This window comes from Lontra canadensis, unplaced genomic scaffold (genome assembly GCF_010015895.1).
Source record: "Lontra canadensis isolate GAN:19392208 unplaced genomic scaffold, GSC_riverotter_1.0 scaffold84, whole genome shotgun sequence".
Taxonomy (NCBI): domain Eukaryota; kingdom Metazoa; phylum Chordata; class Mammalia; order Carnivora; family Mustelidae; genus Lontra; species Lontra canadensis.
The window spans coordinates 6,524,533-6,542,908 of NW_022631078.1; the positions used below are offsets into that span (position 1 = coordinate 6,524,533).

At 53.9% G+C, this 18,376-nt stretch overlaps 1 protein-coding gene across 3 annotated transcripts in view; it reads left to right on the forward strand.

Moving 5' to 3' along the window:
• TCF20 (transcription factor 20) overlaps positions 1-18,120 on the forward strand; it is a 104,014-nt gene extending 85,894 nt beyond the window's left edge. For 2 of the 3 annotated variants that reach the window (XM_032882852.1, XM_032882853.1), the window contains exons 3-6: positions 3,933-4,026; positions 11,515-11,564; positions 12,622-12,749; positions 17,995-18,100. In XM_032882852.1, the coding sequence (XP_032738743.1) occupies positions 3,933-4,026; positions 11,515-11,564; positions 12,622-12,705 (228 nt within the window). In that variant the 3' untranslated portion in view covers positions 12,706-12,749; positions 17,995-18,100. Of the gene's footprint in view, positions 1-3,932; positions 4,027-11,514; positions 11,565-12,621; positions 12,750-17,994 lie in introns of all 3 variants that reach the window. The other variant, XM_032882854.1, reaches the window with a different exon arrangement.
• The last annotated feature ends 256 nt before the right edge of the window (positions 18,121-18,376 follow it).

The following is an 18,376-nucleotide window of genomic DNA, read 5'->3' on the forward strand; positions in this document are numbered from 1 at the left end:
GAGATCATGACCTGAGCCAAAGGCAGAGGTTTAACCCACTGAGCCACCCAGGCGCCCCAACATCTCTCTTTAATTCTTTGAGCATTTCTAAGACAGTTCTCTCCAAGTATTTGTCTAGTGTACCTGCCCTTGCGTCTTTTTCAGGGAAGGTTTCTGTTAATTTATTTATTTCCTTTGAATAGGCCATACTTTCCTGTCTCTGCGTATGCCTTACGAGTATTTCTTAAACACTGGAAATTTGAATTTAATAATGTGATAACTCTGGGGGCCCCTTGGGTGGCTCAGTCAGTTAAGTGTCTGACTCTTGGTTCTGGCTCAAGTCATGATCTCAGAGTCCTGAGATCAAGTCCCATGTCAGGCTCAGTGTGAAGTCTGAGATTCTCTCCCTCCCTCTGTTCCTGTGTACTCGCTCTCGTGAATGAATAAATAAATAAAATAATGTGATAACTCTGAAAGTCAGATGCTCTCCCTTCCCCAAGCATTGCTTTTTCGGAGGTTGTTACTTGTTTTGGGTTTGGTGGTGTTGTGTTTTTTGGATTTGTTTTTGTTTTTACTTTTTATGCTATCTGTGCCTAGGATCAGCCTGAGGTGTCAACTTACAGTCTCGGGTCTTTTCTGAGCCTTTCCCCAGGAACACATGGGTCGCTTTCTAATTGTACCCATATATGTAGTTGTTTTTTTATACATCCTACTCTTTAATGTCTAGCTCTCGAAAGGGAAGAAAGCAAAAAATGATGGGGAGAGGGTGCCAGTCTTTTCAATCCCCCGGAAGTCGTTTCAGCTTGAGGGGGAGGGGCTTGCAGCAGTAGCTGCCCTCCTATGTTTGCACCTCCGTGATCAGAAGCGATCATCAGCAGTCAGAGCAGGGATCCCTCCTGATACCTGGAAGACAGGGTTCTCTCTGCCCGCCTTCCCCCTGCTGCTCCCACAAGCTGTGTGCAAGCTGCTCCAAGATCGTGTGCACAGCTGCCTGCCACTTGGCCGGGAGTAGGAGATGGATAGCTGCCACTGTGCTCCTAGGAATTGACATTGACCAAAATTAGCTGCCGTTTACCACCCAAGTCTTCCCCCGGAAGCTGCACGCCTACAACAGACTTCAGAGTTCCAGAATAGTTGTATCAGACAGATTCAGCCAATGCAGTTGTTGTCCAGGAGGGAGAGAGAGATTCCTGGTGCTGCCTACTCCCCCATCTTCCCAGAATCCCAAAATTTCCATTTCTAACAAGTTCCAGGCTGATGCTGATGTTGCTGATCCAAGGCTTACACTGTAGCCACTGAACCGAATTCTTTAATGTCCTTTCCCCAAGGCCCGAGTATACCATACAGGGTCTTTCTCCTCTGGATGCAATGTAGTGAATTAATTGTGCTTTTTACCTGAAAGAAGCAAGCGTCATTTTATTGATGTAATTTCTTGGTGAGGGGTGAGTTTGCTTTCATTTTGCAAAAGATGGGCACTGTGGCCTATGGGCTGGTTCAGGGCCGGGAGCAGTCAGATGCCCTGCAGGGGACAGAGACCTGTGCTGAGCTGAGGTAGGAAGGAGATGGACCTTGTTCAGCCCGGAGCTTGGTTGTTTTTCCTTCCTGTCCGGGAACTCAGGTGATGACAAGGCCAGCTCTGCAGGTTGCTTCTCACCGGTGGTCTGTGTCACTCACATTTACCGATGCTTTTGATCCAGACGCTGTCTTCAGCCTGGATTCACACGCTAACCCTTCCAGCTCTGTGGGGTGGATAGTACTGTTAGGTAGGTTCGTGTTTGTGGTTTAAGGAAGCGGAGGTTAGGAATTGGCCAGGAGCACATAGAGGCGGCAGTGGGAACATTTGCCAGCGGGTTGCTCAGGTTCCACAGCCTGCACATGTGACCTTCTGCGGCCATGCTTCGGATATTAGTCCCTTCCAGTATCAGTGATGACTGTATGTTACAGAATTTAAAAGTGACTTTTTTTTTTAAGTGTCCTCTCCTTTAGCAGTCTGGAGATGGGATGGTTCTGGACCTGGTTAATAAAGTCGTCAGCAGCGTCACAGAGGGTCCAGGTTCCCTCTGTCCTGTCTCTCTGCTGTCCTCAACAGCTTGGGCTTTGTCTTAAGAGCTGTCCCTTCATGGTGATAACGGGATTTCAACAGATCTCTTCATCCCACTAACCGGCGGAGTGAGCGACCTATTCCTGCCTCTTGTCCCGGTTTAAGAGAGGTGAAACTCCCAGAAGTTCCTTAACCTGCGGCTTCCCTACCAGGAACGCTTGCTACACCCATTTGTAAATGGCCACCCCTGACTGGGGTTCACCCCCGTCCCTCGGGGCAGGGAGGGCCTGGAGCAGAAGTGTGGGGAGCTGATCCGGCTTCTTCTGTCAGAAGGGCCTCCAGCGGAAACTGCTGCGGGGGGGCGACTGACGGATGAGCCACAGTCGTCCCCTCCAGTTAGCAGGGAGACCTCGCTTCTGAATGTCCTCTGTGGAACTGACAGGTACAGTCGAGGGCTGTTCAGAATGCTGCCCGCGGTCCTTGGTTTACTCCAGCCATGGAGTAATCTTTTGTTTCCGGGCAAAGTAAATGTTTCTGGATCCTCAGCACCCAGGACGTTGGTCTTCTGAGAGGAAGGCAGAGCTCGTGGAGGGCATGGCTTACGGCCCTCTTCCTGCCCCCTTGTCTTTGGAGGATGCCGGGGCTGGTCATTTTGGATCGGCTCTGACCTGGAGCAAGAAATTCCGCTCCGGGTGCCTCGGGCACCTCATCGTGGAAGGGGGAAGCTTCCAGGACTGAATGACTGGGTTTATGCCTCTGGCACACGGCGACACCCATGGCATGGCGAGGCCCCGAGATGGTGCCGTGGCTGGCACTGGTGTGGGTTTAGCGTCGATCTGCGTTGGGGGAACTTGGTCCGGGTGAGCTTTACTCCCACTGGAGCCACACTGACTCCTGGGCCCCCAGCTGGGCTCTGCCTTCGCATGAGAAAAGGGGGAGAAGGGCACCCTTTGGGCTTATTGCCCCCCGGGAGGGTGCCGGCCCCTGTGGGGAGGCATTCTCCACAAGCACACGGCTGAGGGAGCACTTCCGTGTTATTTTTCCTAGAATCAGGAGCAAGTGTCTGTATCACTCATGTGGCCTCATCTGGGTGTGCCTCTGCCACCAGAAGGATTTGCAGCCTCCCTCAGTGGGGCCGATTTGGCTGAATTTTACAAATAATGATTATTGTTGCTAGGTCACATTTCGTATGCCGACAGGACTGAGCGATCACAGGGATGATAGAGATGTGCCCCACTTTAAGAAAACCTGCCCATATAAGGAGGAACATCTCAATTACGGAATAATGTCTCACTTAGCCAGAAATTTGTGGCAGGTTTCCTAGTGCATTTAAAATAGGATTTGTGTATAAAAATACCATTTGCACACAGGAGCCCATCTTTTCTGAAGAGCGAAATATACTTGTATTGGGCATTTGGGATAAGTAGAATAAAAATAAAATCTTACAAATACAAGAACTAGAAACCAAATTCCACTTTTAATTCTAAAAGGTTTATATATAACTCTACTATCTTACCCTCTCCTCCCACCCCAGACTTCCACAGCAGAAATAAATAGGCAAGATCTGGCATTTTAAGAAGCGGGAGGAATGAGGAAAGGACGGGCAAGCGTGTGTGTGGGCGGGCGGACAACAGGAGCACCAGGGACCAGTCTGGGTGCCCCACCCAACCCCATCGCCTTGTTCTCTTTGATCTATTTGTGGCCATTTACGAGGCCTGGCCTAGCGCGTCTCTGCTGGATCCTTTCCACGGTGAGGTCAGTGAGTGGCGGTTAGCAACTGACCGGCCCAGCCTCCCACCGCCGACCTGTAACCACAGAGACGAGCTGGGGTGTGACAGACGGGGCTTAGGGAGGGCCTGGAGGAGAGGGGTGAATTCTGGGATGCTGACATGCCGCACTTCTTTCTTTTCAGAAATGTTCCCACTGCCAGGAGGCAGGTGCCACCTTGGGCTGTTACAACAAAGGCTGTTCCTTCCGATACCACTACCCATGTGCCATTGACGCAGGTAAGATGGGACCACGGCCCTTGTCCAGAGCGTCCGAAGGCTGGGACGGTCACTTTGACTCTCTCTGCCTTCTTTCCTTATCATTCTTTTGTGTCTCTTCTGACCCCGTTCTATTTGTGGATTCTACAGGAATGCAGAGAGGATAATAAAAAAAGAAGTGAAACAGGGTCCTAATAACAGTTTTATTTGTGTAATTCACACGTGATTCACTCTTTAGGTGTACAGTCCAGTGGGTTTGAGTTAGTACACTCAGAGTCGTGCACCCGTCATCACAATTTTAGGACATTTTCGTCACCTCGTAAATTCCTACCCATTAGTGGCCACTCCCCCTCCACCCACCCTAGCCTCTGGCAACCGCGGACTTACTTCATATCTTGATGGATTTGCCTGTTCCGGGCACTTCGTGTAAGTGGGATCGCACAGTAGGTGTTCCTTAGGACGCCGGCATCTGTGGCTTCACGTCGCGCTTTACCAGGTTTGTCCACGTTGCAGCAGACATCAGGCTTCATTTTTATTGCCCACTAGTGTCACGGACACGCCATATGGTACGGACCACTCATCAGTCCATGCATGTTGAGATTGTTTTCCACTTTTTGATTATTATGAATAATGCTGCAGTGCACACTCACAAGTCTTTCTGTAGATGTAATGTTTTCACTTCCTTTGGGTTTAAACCTGGGAGTGGAATTACTGGGTCGTATGGTAACTCTGTGGCAGGACGGTCAGACTTTCGCCACGTGGCTAAGTCCTTTCCCGTCCTTCCAGCGGTGTAGGAGGGCTTCGGTCTCTCCACATCCTCACCACGCTTGCCGTTACCTGCCTCTTGTGTCCCCGCCATCCCAGCATCTCATTGTGATTGGAGCATTTCCCTGGTGGCTCATGACGGCTGGCATCTGCGTGAAGTTGAGTTAATCCATTTTTTTCTTTTATTGTTTTTGCTTTTCATGACCTGTTCCTTTCTCTTACATCTAAGAAGCTGTTGCCTAATCCAGAAAATCACAAAGATTTATGCCTGTGTTTTTCCTCTCAGAATTTGTTTCTTACGTGGGTCTTTGATCCACTTTGAGTTAATTTTTGGTATGAAATAGGACTCCAGTTCACTCTTTCTTTTTTTTTTAAGACTTTATTTGACAGAGACAAAGAGAGCGGAAGCAAGGGGAAGCAGCAGGCAGAGGGAAAGGGAGGAGCAAGCTTCCCGCTGAGCAGGGAGCCTGATGTGGGACGCAATCCCAGGGTGCTGGTGGGATCATGACCTGAGCTGAAGGCAGACACTTAACCCGCTGAGCCTCCCAGGCACCCACTTCACTCTTTTGCACGTGGATTCCAGTGTCTTAGCGCCATTTGTCGAAAAGATTACTTTTTCCTCATTGAATGATCTCGGCACCTTTGTCGAAAACCAGTGGACCATAGATGTGTGGGCTTATTTCTGAACTTTGTCCAGCCCCACACTGTCTTGATTGCTGGAACTCTGTAGTAGATTCTGAAATTGGAAAGTATGAGTATTCTGAATATTCCTTTTGTCGAGATTGTTTTGGCTGTTCTGGGTCCTTGGCTACTTCATATGAATTTTAAGATCAACTGGTCTATTTCTATTTAAAAAAAAAAAAACAGCCATTAAACTCCAGCGGTTGCACTGAATCTGCGGGTGCGGCTGGGCAGTCTTAGCATCATAACAGCAGTCTTCCAGCCCATGGCCAGGCAGCGTCTCTGCCTTTGTCTCATTCTGGAATTTCGATCAACAGTGTTTTGTAGTTTTCAGAGTGTAAGTTTTGTGCCTGTTCATTAAATTTACTCTGAAGTATTTTATTATTTTTAGTGTGATTGTAAATGCGGTTGTTTTCCTAATTTAGTTTTCAGATGGTTCATTGTGAACATATAGAAAAGCAGTTGATTTCGTGTATTGATCTTGTATCCTGCAGCTTTGCTCAACTCATTGATTAGTTCTAATAGTTTTTTAATGGATTTCTATGTACAAGATATGTCATCTGCAAATGGGTAGTTTCACTTCTTCTTTTCCAGTTAGATGCCTTTTATTTATTTTTCTTGCCTAATTGTCTTGGCTAGAACTTCTAACGTAATGCTGGGTAGCAGCGGCGAGAGCTGACATCCTTGCCTTGTTTCTGACCTAGTAAGTGTGACAATAGCTGGGGGGGTTTTCACAGATGTTCTTGACGCAGCTGAGGAAGTTCCCTGTCTTCCTGGTTTGTTGAGTGTTTTTCTCTCTCAACCACGGCTTTTGCATCTTACCATCTTTTCCATGTCTGTTGAGATGATCAGAGTAGTGTTTCGCAGTATCATGACTGTTGAAAGAAGGGGAAACTCTTGTCCATGAAGTTCCATCCAGTGAATGAATGATGCGGAACCCTTAAATTTTGACTTTGAGCTTTAGCCTGAGAAAGTCCTCTCTCTCCATCTAGAGTCCTTACCCTTTCAGTGGACGTTTTCACCAGTTACTTTCTGAGCACATGTCTCCCCTCACCAGCCCTCCTAGTACTTTCATTCAGGAAGGAGGGGGAGAAGGATAGGGAACATCAGCGAGGGTCCAGCCAGTGGCAGGTGCCAGTTATCTCTAAGTGCTTGAGAGGGAGGAGGCGAGGGCTTGGCCGTCCAGGTGTGGGAAGCAGGTACAGCGGCGTAAGCTCAGAGTGGGATCTGACAGGTGTGGGGAGGGGAGTCCGAGTTCATCTGGACCACCCTTCATTCCCGGGAAGTTATTTGAGCTACATGCCTCTGGTCCTTCTTGTTTCTCCTTTCCCTCCCTTTCTTTTTGTCTTTCCAAGTTTCCATAGGAGGCACAGCTGAAGAACTAGAAAAATACAGAAAGATAACGCTTATTACGCCACAGTTCGATTCTCACAAAAGTGTGTGTTTGCACTTGCTGAAGGGTGGCCGGTGGCCAGGGCACTGTATGGCCAGAGGGAGTAAGAAGAGAGCCTTGAAATGTCAGTTCAGGGAGTTTGGGTTTTAGTCTGTCCCTTTCCGTTCTCTTTCTTCCCCCACATGTTTCTGTGCTGCGTCTGAGCTGTAATTCACCCTGAGTCGTGGTCTGGCACATTCCATCATACAGTCGCTCTGTCCTCTCTCTCACGCTCTCTTCCTCACTCTCAACAGCCAGCCGTTGCCATTTCTCTTTTTCATGGCATTGCTCCTGAATTCTTTTTTCTAGTTTAAGCTTCATGATTTTTTTGTTAAGATTTTATTTATTTACTTGATAGACAGAGATCACAAGTAAGCAGGGAAGCAGGCGGGGGGTGGGGGAAGCAGGCTCCCTGCTGATCCCAGGACCGTGGGATCATGACCTGAGCCAAAGGCAGAGGCTTTAACCCACTGAGCCACCCAGGCGCCCCTAAGCTTCATGATTTTTAAATGATGATGTTTAAATATTAAGTTTGTAGCAGTTATTTATAATTTTATGCAAGGCTTGGCTCTCTCTATCAGTGGCCTGATAAGAGGTGGTCTGCACTGAGGCTTTGCTCAGAAACATCCGCTGAGCGGCAGGCAGGTAACCTCGTCTCGTCCGCTGCCCCCTACCCCCTGTGTGAGTGCACCCCTGTCTGCATAATGGGGCATCAGCCAATTTAGGGACCAGGCTCCTGGCAGTTTCTTGAGGGATTCAGCAGAGCTGCTCAGGAGGAGCCTCTGCCGTGACAGGAGTGTTCAGGGTCTGCGCGCTCCAGCACAGTCGCCACAAGCCTTGTGCACCACTGAGTGCTTCAAGTGTGGCTCTTTGGGAACGAGGGACTGAATTTTTGTTTGACTTCATTGCATTTAAACTTAATTATCTGTCCGAGTGTGGCTAGGAGCTGGAAAGCACGGGCTTAGCCCCACCTTGGTCAAGCTCAGGCCGTGGGGATGGGGTTCTCGGGGGAATGCACGGGGCTCTGCCTCCCCTCCAGAGAGAGCTTGCTCAGTCAGCCGCTTACCAGTGAGGGTTAGTAAGTAAGCCATGTTGGTCACTCTCTGTCCGCGCCTGTCTTGTGTGGCCTGCCCAAGTGGTGGGTCACCTGTGTATTTGGCAGGAGTTGGTGGCCAAGTATCTAGTGAGAGGAAGGCTGCCTGGGTCGGAGGGGTGGGGGCTCAGGCAGGCCCTTGGCCCCCCGGCTTTGCTGCCCCAGCGGCCGCCTGCTCTGCTGCTCCATCTAGAAATACAGGACCAAGGAAGTAGCACTCTAAGGTGACCGTGTCTTGGGCATTTATCAATCTTTTTGATGCCCGGAGTCCCAGTGACCCAGAAGCCTGAACTGCTCTGTGGGATGGATGCTTATGTTTGGGGTCTTCTCGGGAGTTCTCTTCTCGATACCATAGATCTTCTGTGCAGGAAGGGCATTCATTGATTGACATCCTAAATAAATAAATGAGTCCCTGAGTTTGAGAGCTCCTCCTCTCCGCGTGGAGTAAGGAACAGATTAAATGTCCATCTTTGCTTTGCTGCTAACCGCCCAAACCTCAAGGAGCTGTTCAAGTCTCAGGGGGAACTCTAACTGCTGGGGCAGCTCCATGGAAACAGGATTGTTTTCCGCTGAGGGTCTGTGGCTGCTGCAGCCCCCCCGACCCCCCGGCCTGTTCCTGCATTCATGACGTCACGGTCAGCCGCCCCGTGCTGCTCAGGTCGCAGGGGCAGACTGTGGCTTGGGGAAATGCAGTGACAGGAACGTGAGCCCTGGTTTTTAAAAAGTGATGTATTGATGCAACGAGCCACAGCAATTAAGACCAAAGGAAAAAAGAGCTGTAGCCACTAAGTACTGTGCACGAGGAATGTAGCCTGGAGGGAGTTTCTCTTAACCCTCAGGAGGAGGCCCAGCGGGGACATGCTCTCTGCAACCACCCCTGCTGCTCACCGCAGACTCTGATCTGGTCGTGGTGGGTTCAGGCCCCCTGGGGTTATAAAAGGACTGGTGTCCGCCCCTTCCCCGGAGAGGCCCCCGCTCTGCTTGCCCGGCTCTGATAGTCCCCTCGCCGGGCCCAGGAGCCCCTCGACAAGGTGGGTGCAGCTGGCAGGTCCCTAAATCCCAGGGTCATCAGGCCAATCTAAGCACCAACCATAGCTCTGGGAGAGTTTGGAGACGAGCTGGAGATGGCGTCTGGGGGCTGGCAGGTCCGAGCGCCAGCAGCCCTCCCCTCTCCCATCTCCCCCGCCTTGAGCTTAGTGCCGCCGGCCCAGGGAGGATGTGGCCGCACGTGGGTGCAGGTAGCTCCGAGTCGCTTGTTGTGAGGAGAGCGGTGAGGTCCACTGTGCATTTAAGCCAAGTGCAGAGAGGAAAGCGGCATCCTCCGCTGGGTGCTGTGTTTGTGTCTGGGAGCCATCTTGTTGACAAGACAACCCTGTGAGTCTTTTCCAGCATGTGTGATGCTCCAGCACGCCGTTTCCTTGACTGCACTGTGTGGAAGTGCTGACCAGCCCTCCGGCCAGTGTGGGGTATGGCCAGAGGCTTGAGGAAAACCAAGCACCAGGCTGGCCGGCCGTGTAGGGCAGGCGCCTGTTCAGCAACCTCGAGTGGAGCCCCACCGAGCCTCTCACCGCTCTTCTGCTCCTCGAAGCAAGGCCTGGGTCAGGGCAGCCAAGAAGGGGCTCCCTGGGCCCTTGCGGGTGGCTAAGCTCTCTGGCCACGATTCTCGCCCTGCCCGGAGCGTGCATTGCAGTTCCTGATGGCCTGCGGACGTGATGAGGACGGATGGGAGCCCTGGTCTGCAGACTTCGGCTGGAGGCCTTGTCCAAGGTGGATGTGGTCTCTGGCAGATTTGTTTAGGAGACTCCCCTTTCCAGAAGTGCCTGACGTTAGTTCCAGTTGCCTTCAGTGCACACTTACGTTGTCTTATTTCTTTTCTGCTTTTTAACTTGGAGCATGTCTCCTAACTTCAGACATGTTTCACTAATGGTCTGTCACAGCGGGCCGCTCCTCCGTGGCTGGGAGGGGAACTGAGCCGCCGCTGCCTTTCCCATAGCACCTTTTCCAGCTAATACGGTCCCCCCTTCTCATTTCTCTGAACCCTTGTGGCATAAAGGTGGCCGCGCCCCATGGGGGCGCTGCGGTTTCTCTGGCCCAGACTAGAGACTGCCAGCAAGCCGTGCCGCCAAAGCCCAGGTAAGGAGCGGGCGCTTCCTGCGCTCCGGTCGCCTGTCCCCTGCTGTTCATAAGCTCTCCGGCAGATTGGAGCAGCAGGGGCCTTGGTCACGCCGTGTACTTGTGGGTTTTAAATTAACACATTTCATTTACTGCCATGCTGTTTGCTTGTGGGGGGGAGGGCTCGGGGGTTAGCCGGCCTTGCTGGGCTCCTGTGCCTGGAAGCCAGCCCCGGGGGCAGGGGAGGCTGCCTTCCCACTGCTGGGTATTCAGGGGCTCCAGAGGGAGGCTGTGACGGGACAGGCCCAGCCCAGTTATGAAAGGGTCTTTTTCCATTTGTTTAAGATACAAAGGACCTCAGAAGTTTCCGTTTGTGTGTTCCCTTGCTTATTCCTCTATCCTGTGAAATCTGCGGATACACAGGCTGCTAATCCGGACCTCAGTTTAAACCGGAGTTAAATCGTACATTTAACAAGGCTAAGTGCCATGGCTGCTTCCCGCCACGGTGCCCGGGAGCTCTCTGAGAATGTGTGATCAATATTTATTAACATTCTGCCACCCCATCTTGCACCAGTGACCTGGCTGTCGGTCTCCGGGAGCTGCGGTGTGCAGAGTGAATTCATTAATTAGATTTCCTCGCCCTGCTCCACACACCACCCTTGTGCCACAGAGCTCAGCACACCTGGAGGCGGACGCGTGTCCTTGCTGTCACCACGTTAAAAGTTGAAATGAATCATTTTCCTTCAAGGATTAGTAACCCCCTCGTGGGATTTCATTTTCCCCTGAAGCATTTAGTGTGGATTATGTGGCTCGTGTCGGGAACTTCTCCCGTGTCTCCATGGGTCGTCCGGCAAAGGTGGCAGCTGGGCTCTGGATGGAGAAGAGAGGTGCCCCCAGGTGTGCGGTGTTGCCATGAGAAAGCTTTGACTCGGGCCTGCTGGAATGGGCTTAGCCGAGAATCAGGGATTTTAAAAATAACATTTATTGGAGATGGTTTCTGACTGTTAGTATAATTGTGGAAATACATTAAAAAATAATAATAATAAAGTCACTTATAGTCTTGCTAGCCAAAGAGAACCACTGGGTAAGTTTCCTTTGTTTTGTTTTTCGTGCACATAACACAAATTTGGTAAAATTAGGACAGTACTTCTAAATTTACATAAACTGGTTTTCAAGCCATTCTGTGTCCTGAGTGTTTCCCCGTACCATTAACTGTTGTGAAGCATTAAAATGTTAAGGGACTGACACTCCCATCATGTTGCAGTGCCACAGTTCCTTTGGGGGCGTCTCTGATGTTTCAGAAATCACAGTGTGGGGGGCCTCTTACCTCCCTGTCTGACACTGTCAGTCCTGGCTAGTGTGGCCCCTCTCACCCCGGGCCGTACCACCCGCCGGCTCGGTCTGACTGTGTCTTTCTGTCTTGTAGATTGTTTGCTCCATGAGGAGAACTTCTCGGTGAGGTGCCCCAAGCACAAGGTGAGTCAGTGCATGTGGCCCCCACAGGCCTGGGGCGGGGGTGTCCCTCACGGTCTGTAGACCATACACGGGAGGCTGCCACCTGCTCTTGGCCCTGAGAGAGTGGAGAGGCCCGGTGCTGGAGGGAGCCCTGCACCCTACGGTGGCCCCCACGTGCTGTGGTGGGAGGCTGGGAGAACAGTGGGGGAGCGGAAGGTATTTGTGGATTGTTAAGAGAAATTCAAAGAGCAAACTCAAAACATGCTGATTTCCATTTTAGTTTAGTGGACCCCCAGTTCCCAGGTTGGCACGAGGTAAGCCTGTAGGCCTTGATACATAATCAGAGGCATTTTCCCCGACTAAAAGAAATAAGAATTGACCCCACAGTTCTTGGAGGGGAAACTCGGTCTTTTCTAGGCTTGACCTCAGCAGAAGTGACCGGTGGTGCAGCTGGTGGGGGCTACTGCCTGATTTCCCCAGTAATTCAAGAGGTGGTCTGTTGGTGTGACCCTTTCTATGAAAGGATGGAAGATAAGTGGAGCCTGGGCTGTCGCCGACCTAGCACGTGGGGCAGGGAGGGCCTGAGGAGGAGGCCCCGCCAGGGGTTGGGGCCGCCCAGCCGGTCTGGCGCCACCTGGCGTTTACTGTGGCGGTTGCGCTCGTCTGGCTGAGGTCACACTGACACCTGGTGGTCACGGGTCGCTCGCAGGCTCCGGGCTCCGACTGGGACCAAACATGAACCTGAAAAGCAGTCCCCCTGACGGGTCTGCCCCCAAAACACGTCGGAAAGATGCTCGCTTATGCTTTTCTTTAAAAATTATTTTCAGAGCTGGACCACAGGATCTTACAGTATTCTCTTTCAATTTACATGTTTTTAGTTTTAAAACTTCTCTTTTTTAATGGTCACATTTTGCCTTGGAAAACCCTGTCTGAATATCTCCTGTTTGTCATTCAATACTGACTCTCTGCTTTTTCTTTCCTTTTCTGTGTGCCATTCCTCTCCTCGCCTCTGCCTCCCTGACCCCTGCACTGTTCTTCTTTCCCTCCTGTCTTGTCTCCTTGGCTTTGCCGGCGGCAGCCTCCCCTCCCGTTCCCCCTCCCCGCCTTGCAGAACAAGACAGCGAAAGGCAGCCTCAGCACAGAGCAGTCGGAGCGGGGGTGAGGGGGGCAGTGTGCTCGTGGGAGTGGAAAGTACAGCAAGCACAGGTGAGTCGGGGCCGCACCCCTGCCAGAGTCCCAGTGGGTGTCATGGCCTCTGCCCTCCTGCTTGCCCCAGGCCAGGCTGCGCCACCCCCTTTAAGCGCGTGAATTGCCGAAACCAGGTGGATTAAGTGTTTCTCCGACTGTCATTTAGCTCCCTGGAATGTCCGTGGAGACATGTTTGAGGCTTTAAAACTGTCCCATTGCCCGTCAGAGTTCACAGTGACTGAGCGGAGGTCAGGCTTGTGTGTGGCGCTCTCGAAGGCTTCTGGGACAGAGCCCACCAGCAGCCCACCCTCTGTCCCCGGCTCAGAAATGCTTCTAGCCAGTGGGCTGTCCTTTCCAATTTACTCCCTATCTGTAAAGCTTGTGGTGGCTCTTCCTTTGAAAAACAAAATATTCCTCAGTTTTGTTCTTTGAAATCTTTTCCCCCAAGTACTGTGAAGGACTCCTTTGCACAGAAGCACAAAAGGAAGGGAAATCCCCTCAAAGATTTAGGGGACTTTACCATCTGATTTAATTTTACTCTTAAAAACTCTCAAGAGATTGAGCTGTGCTTTTTGTGAGTGTGTCTGGGCTTGTGGTCAGGGCGGCGGCAGCGCGCGTCTGTGGAAGCAGGATTAGTGGACTGACGTCCCCAGAGGCAGCGCGCCTCCCCTGCTCCCTGCTTGCTCGCCACCTGCCCCCCCCAACAGAGTCATGAGGGTGAAGAAAATAGACCATAAAGAGAAGAAAAAAAGAGAGAGAGAGAGAGAGAAGGAAAAGAAAAGCCAAGATGTAACTTGAAGCACTTGGTCCTCGGGGATGGGGAGGGGGGACCAGTTGTCTCAGAAACGTTCATTAAGGGATTATTTCTCTTCAAATGAAGGGCTTCTGTGTTTACTCCAGGCGCCCGAGAGCCACACACAGATGTGCTAGAGTCCACGGCACGTTCCCTCCCCGTGACAACCGGCAGGTTCCACCTTGCTCCACAATACCTACCAGTCACTTGAGGAGAAACTAATTCCTCTCAGACGGTGGCACTTTTTCTCCTTTGAGAAGTCCTCGGTTTCTTCGGAGGGTCCCAGTGCCGAATTCCAGAGAAGCCCCCTGTGCTCTGCTGTGTGAGGCCGCGGGGCTGGAGAGAGGCCTGTCCGGCTTTCTCAAGGGGGGCTGTCGAGTAAGGCCTCTGAGGTCGTGCCTTTTCTCTCTTCCTCTTCCAAAACAGGGGTTGGGAGTGGAAGGGCAGGTGGTCGGGTCCTAGGAGTCAAATGAGCAAACTTGCAGCAGCAGCGGCCACTGGATTTCTGGAACACACCGGGGCCCACCGGCTCCTGCATGCCTTTCCCCTGAGCAGCCCTCAGCGCACGACAGCAGTCTGGACGGTTCTCCAGCTTGTTTCTCTTGGCCTTTGTTCCGTGCCGGGGCTCTGCCTTCTTCCCGTCAATTCCTCTGGCTGATGGGTAGAGCCGTGTGCTGTGGGGGCCACAAGGAACATTCCTGACAGTGTCCTGGCGACCCAGTAAGGGAAGGAACCATTTGTTGTCACGTGCCGTTGTTTTCGTCCTGGCATTCCAGCCCGTGTTTGGCGGGGGGAGACTGAGCCATGGGCCTGGTGGGCAGATCTCTGGCTGGGAATTTTAATTTCATTCATCCTCTCCTTCCTCTCCACCCAGCCTTGGGCGCTGCCAGCTGCCAGCCCTCAGCCCCCAAGCGGAGCAGTGAGCTTCGTCGTTCAGATCTCAGTCAGTGTGGGCAGGAGTCCCCGCGCGGACAGGAGACCCTGCCTCGCCGAGCGGTCAGGCGGCCGACCCATCGGTGTGGGGTGGTTTCTCGTCTGTTGAGGTCCGACCGTCCACCTCTTGGAGGGAAAGGGTGGACATAGGCTGCATCCAGTCGTGTCCACCTGAAAGGATTTTCTCCGTGTGCCATCCCCAGGGCGGGACCCTTGTCCTGTTTCTCAGTTCAGCTGTCCCATTGTGAGTGGTGGCCCTCGGCAGACTGTACGGGAGCCCCGGGGATTGGGACGGAGAACATTCCATTTTGGGGTCTGTTCTAGGGACAGAGAGCTACTGTCATTGGGTGCCCTGAAATGGCAGGGAGGGGACATGAGTACCTGGGTCCTGCTTCTTGGGGCCCTGTTTTCTCATACAGTAAGAGCTGTGTAACCGGGGGCACTTCCTGTTTCTACTTCTGTTTCTTCGGTAAAGAGAGGAACAGCGGTGGCCAGCCTAGTGAGGATTCAGTTAAGAAATGTCTCCAAGGTGTCCGTGTGGCCTAGTGTGGGGTGCAGCTTGTGCAGGTCCTGGGGCGCTACAGGAGCCAGAGGGGTCAAGGCTGCGGGCTGGACCCTGCTGCCGCCCTGTCTGGTGGAAAACTGGGGGCTGGGAGATGGGAGATTGAATCCCCCTCAGCCTCCAGCAGCATATGAGGTCCCTGCACTTGGCCCTCAGCAGACCAGCAGTGCCAGAGAGGAAAAGTCTTTGGGCCGCCATCCACACAGCAGGCTGCCGCTTGCCCGTTTCTGGGCGTGAGGAAGCAGCGGGAGGCCTGTGGGCGCCCACCTTCTCCCTGTGCTGACTGCTGATGCCTCCGCCAGGGCCTGTGGGCGTGTCTGGCGAGCTGCTCAGAGGTGGGACTTCTCCCTGTGGGCTCTGGCACATGCCATTCCCTGGGCCTGGGTCCCCTGCCTCCCATCTTCTGTGACAGGCTCCCTCTCCTCTCTGGGTCTCAGCTGCAGAGGCCTTCCCTTCTGGGGACCTGTCGGGCTCCTTTGCACACCGCAGCTCTCCTGTGCCAGTTTGGAATCGTTCATCCGTTTGCTTATGTGCGTCTCCACTAGCCTGTGCACGCAGTGAAGACAGGAACCGTGTCTGGCTCCGGCTTCTCTGCTCTAACCTGGAGCGCACACGTGGCGGGGCAGGCCGAGTGCGCGGGAGAGGGCGTGCCCCGCAGAGCAGCATGTGCTCGTCACCCTGTCTGTGCCTGGATAGGTACGGACGGCGGCGCCACCGCACAGCCCCATCCCTGCAGGCGGGAACCGGCCGGGCGGGGAGGACGTGGTGGGTTCTTGCTGCGCTGGGGGAAGGCTGGAGGACGCCCCGCCAGGTTCGGGCCGTGGAGGGGCCGCTGAAAGTGGGAGCGTGACAAAGGTGAGCGAGTCCTGGAGGCTGTGGCCCCAGGTGAAACTCTCCTCACCGGCATCTGGACATCGAGTTGCCTTTTAAAGAGAGTGTGGAAAAGCCGCCGGCACAGAGCGGCTGCCCGCTCGCGGCTCTCTCGCCGGCTGCAGCTGGCCCGCGCCCGTCAGCCGAGTCCCACGCAGTCGAACAGGACCACACCTGCCTGAGGCTTGAAGGCAGAGTCCTGGGGGCCCGGGCAGAGGGCTTGCTGGGCGGGAGCCCCAGTCCCACCGCTCAGCCACCCCGGGGCTTTGGGTCCCTCCGCTTCAGCTTTGTCCTCTCTGAGACCGGGGGCAGGGGAGGGCGGTGTCAGGCCTCGGGTGTCATCATGAGAGAACTTCTTTGAAACTCCTAGCATAGAGCCTGGCACACGGATTTCCTTCCTGAGCTCCCTGCTGAAGGAACAGTGTTTGAGAAGTAACTCTGAGAAGTTAGGGTCCGCTGACCTTGAAGGTGTGTGACGTCAGACCCTGGGGAAAGGTCCCCTTAGGAAGGCTGGAAGACAGAGCCACAGCGGGGGCGGCTGTCAAGACCGGAGCTGCCCAGGCTACCGGACGCACCCATGGCCCGAGGTTGGCAGCCCACAGAGCGCCCCCAGCCGGGCAGGCCCGGGGTGCCAAATGTGCTCCGTTCCCAGGTTGGGGCCAGGTTGGGCCTGCTCTCCTGAGTGCCTAGCGGGCCAGGGCTACAGGCCCAATACTGGCAAGCCTGGGGGAGGGCAAACCCTGCCCTGTTGCCCACTCCACAAGCAGAGCCTTCCAAGGTGTGCCTGGACATCTGTCCTCTGTCCTCTGTTCACACGTGGTCCCACATCCCCAGCAAGATGTGGCCCCCCGGGTTGTTGCTTGAGGCTTCCTGTTGGCTCCGCCCTCATTCTCGCATCTCGAGGGCTTTTGGTTGCTGGGGTAACATGGGGAGGCTGCTTCTGTCCCCTCTCCTGGCAAGCAGCTTTAACCCTAGGACAACCAGAGGGCAGGACGGGCAAGCCTCCCTGGGCTGGAGGCAGACCAGAGCGTGGGCCAGCAGGGCTGGGGCGACTTCCAGGGTCCAGAGCCACCTTCGGAACAGGGAAGCCAGGCTGTCACCATGGACATCCTGAGCATGGGGACAGTGTCCTGCTATCTCTGCAGGTCTCCCTGTGTGGTTGTGTTTTCCCCTGAGCAGTTAATGCGCTTCTTTGGTCCGGGCAGGTATACCTATGTGGGTGCTTTCAAATAGAAGGTTCGTAGCCCCTGCACACAGACCAGCCTTCTGAGCGATTTTGCCCATTAGTAAGTTGTGTGAACTCAGGAAAGGGATGGTGCCGCCTGAGTTTTCCCCAAGGATTATTCCCGAGGGCACCAGAAGGGGTCTGAGGAAGGAGGGAGTGATCTGACTGGCAGGGAGCAGGTCTGGGGAGGCCGCCGCCCCTGCTTCTGCTCTGATTGTTCTGCCCCGATCCTGGCCAACCTCTGTGTCCCTCGGAGACCCCTGCATGCATAGTGAGCCATGACGGACTCCGAGGAGGCCTGTGGTCCAACCCCACTGCCCCACTGGGTCATCGGGATCGCCTTTCTGAGCGCGGAGCCTGGGCTGGAAGAGGAGCGAGTGCAGGGGACGCCTGGGGAGCCCTGGAGGAGGGCCCTGCCATCCAGTCGGAGCTGGCTGGAGAGTGTTCTTTGCGCAGTGTGAAGGATGCACTCTTGTCACCGCGAGCAGCTGTGGCGGGTCCTGAGCTGGTTTTCCCACAGACCGCCTGCGTGCTCAGCCGCCTCTGTGAGGACCGCTCCAGGCCACCAAAGTGCCGAGCCCCACGGGAGGCCCCCGGTGGGTCACCCCGGGAGCTGGAGGGTCAGGGAGCTCCTTCGTGGTCTCCGTTCCTGCGCGCACTGGGGAGACTGCCATGCCGTGAGGGGCCCGGGGTCCATTCGCAGCACCGTGGGCCACGTCACTGCCACCCTTCACCGTGCTCCAGGGCCACGTGGTCTGGGCTACACGGTGGCTCCGCCACTGGTCCCGGGCGTCTGCAGCTGCTGGACCCCCAGAGGAGGGGCTGTCAGCCACGGGGCCGCACAGGATTCCCAGCACCCAGTGTCGGTTCTGTCTTGCAGGTGAGACTGTGGAGATGAGAGGTGGTGGACACTCGCGATGGAAGGAACCGTCCTGCTGTGCGGCCCTGCCCTGCCCCGCCCGCCCCGCCAGCACCTCCTCCCCAAGTCCTTACATCACACCCAAACCGTGACACCACAGGAAAGAAAGACCCAAGAAGTTGGAATGGCTGTTTCCATGGACACAATCTCCATAGTGACAATGTGGGGGGAGGGGGGAGGGGTGGGATGATGGGAAGGGGGGGTGCAAAGGGTGGGATAAAAATATATATATATAAATCTATTTTTAGTCTGGAAAGACTTTGTTTAAATGAAAGGTGCGCTATCCCTTTTGATTCTATTTTAAAAATTCTCTAGTTAAAGAACTCCAAATTTGTTCCAATAA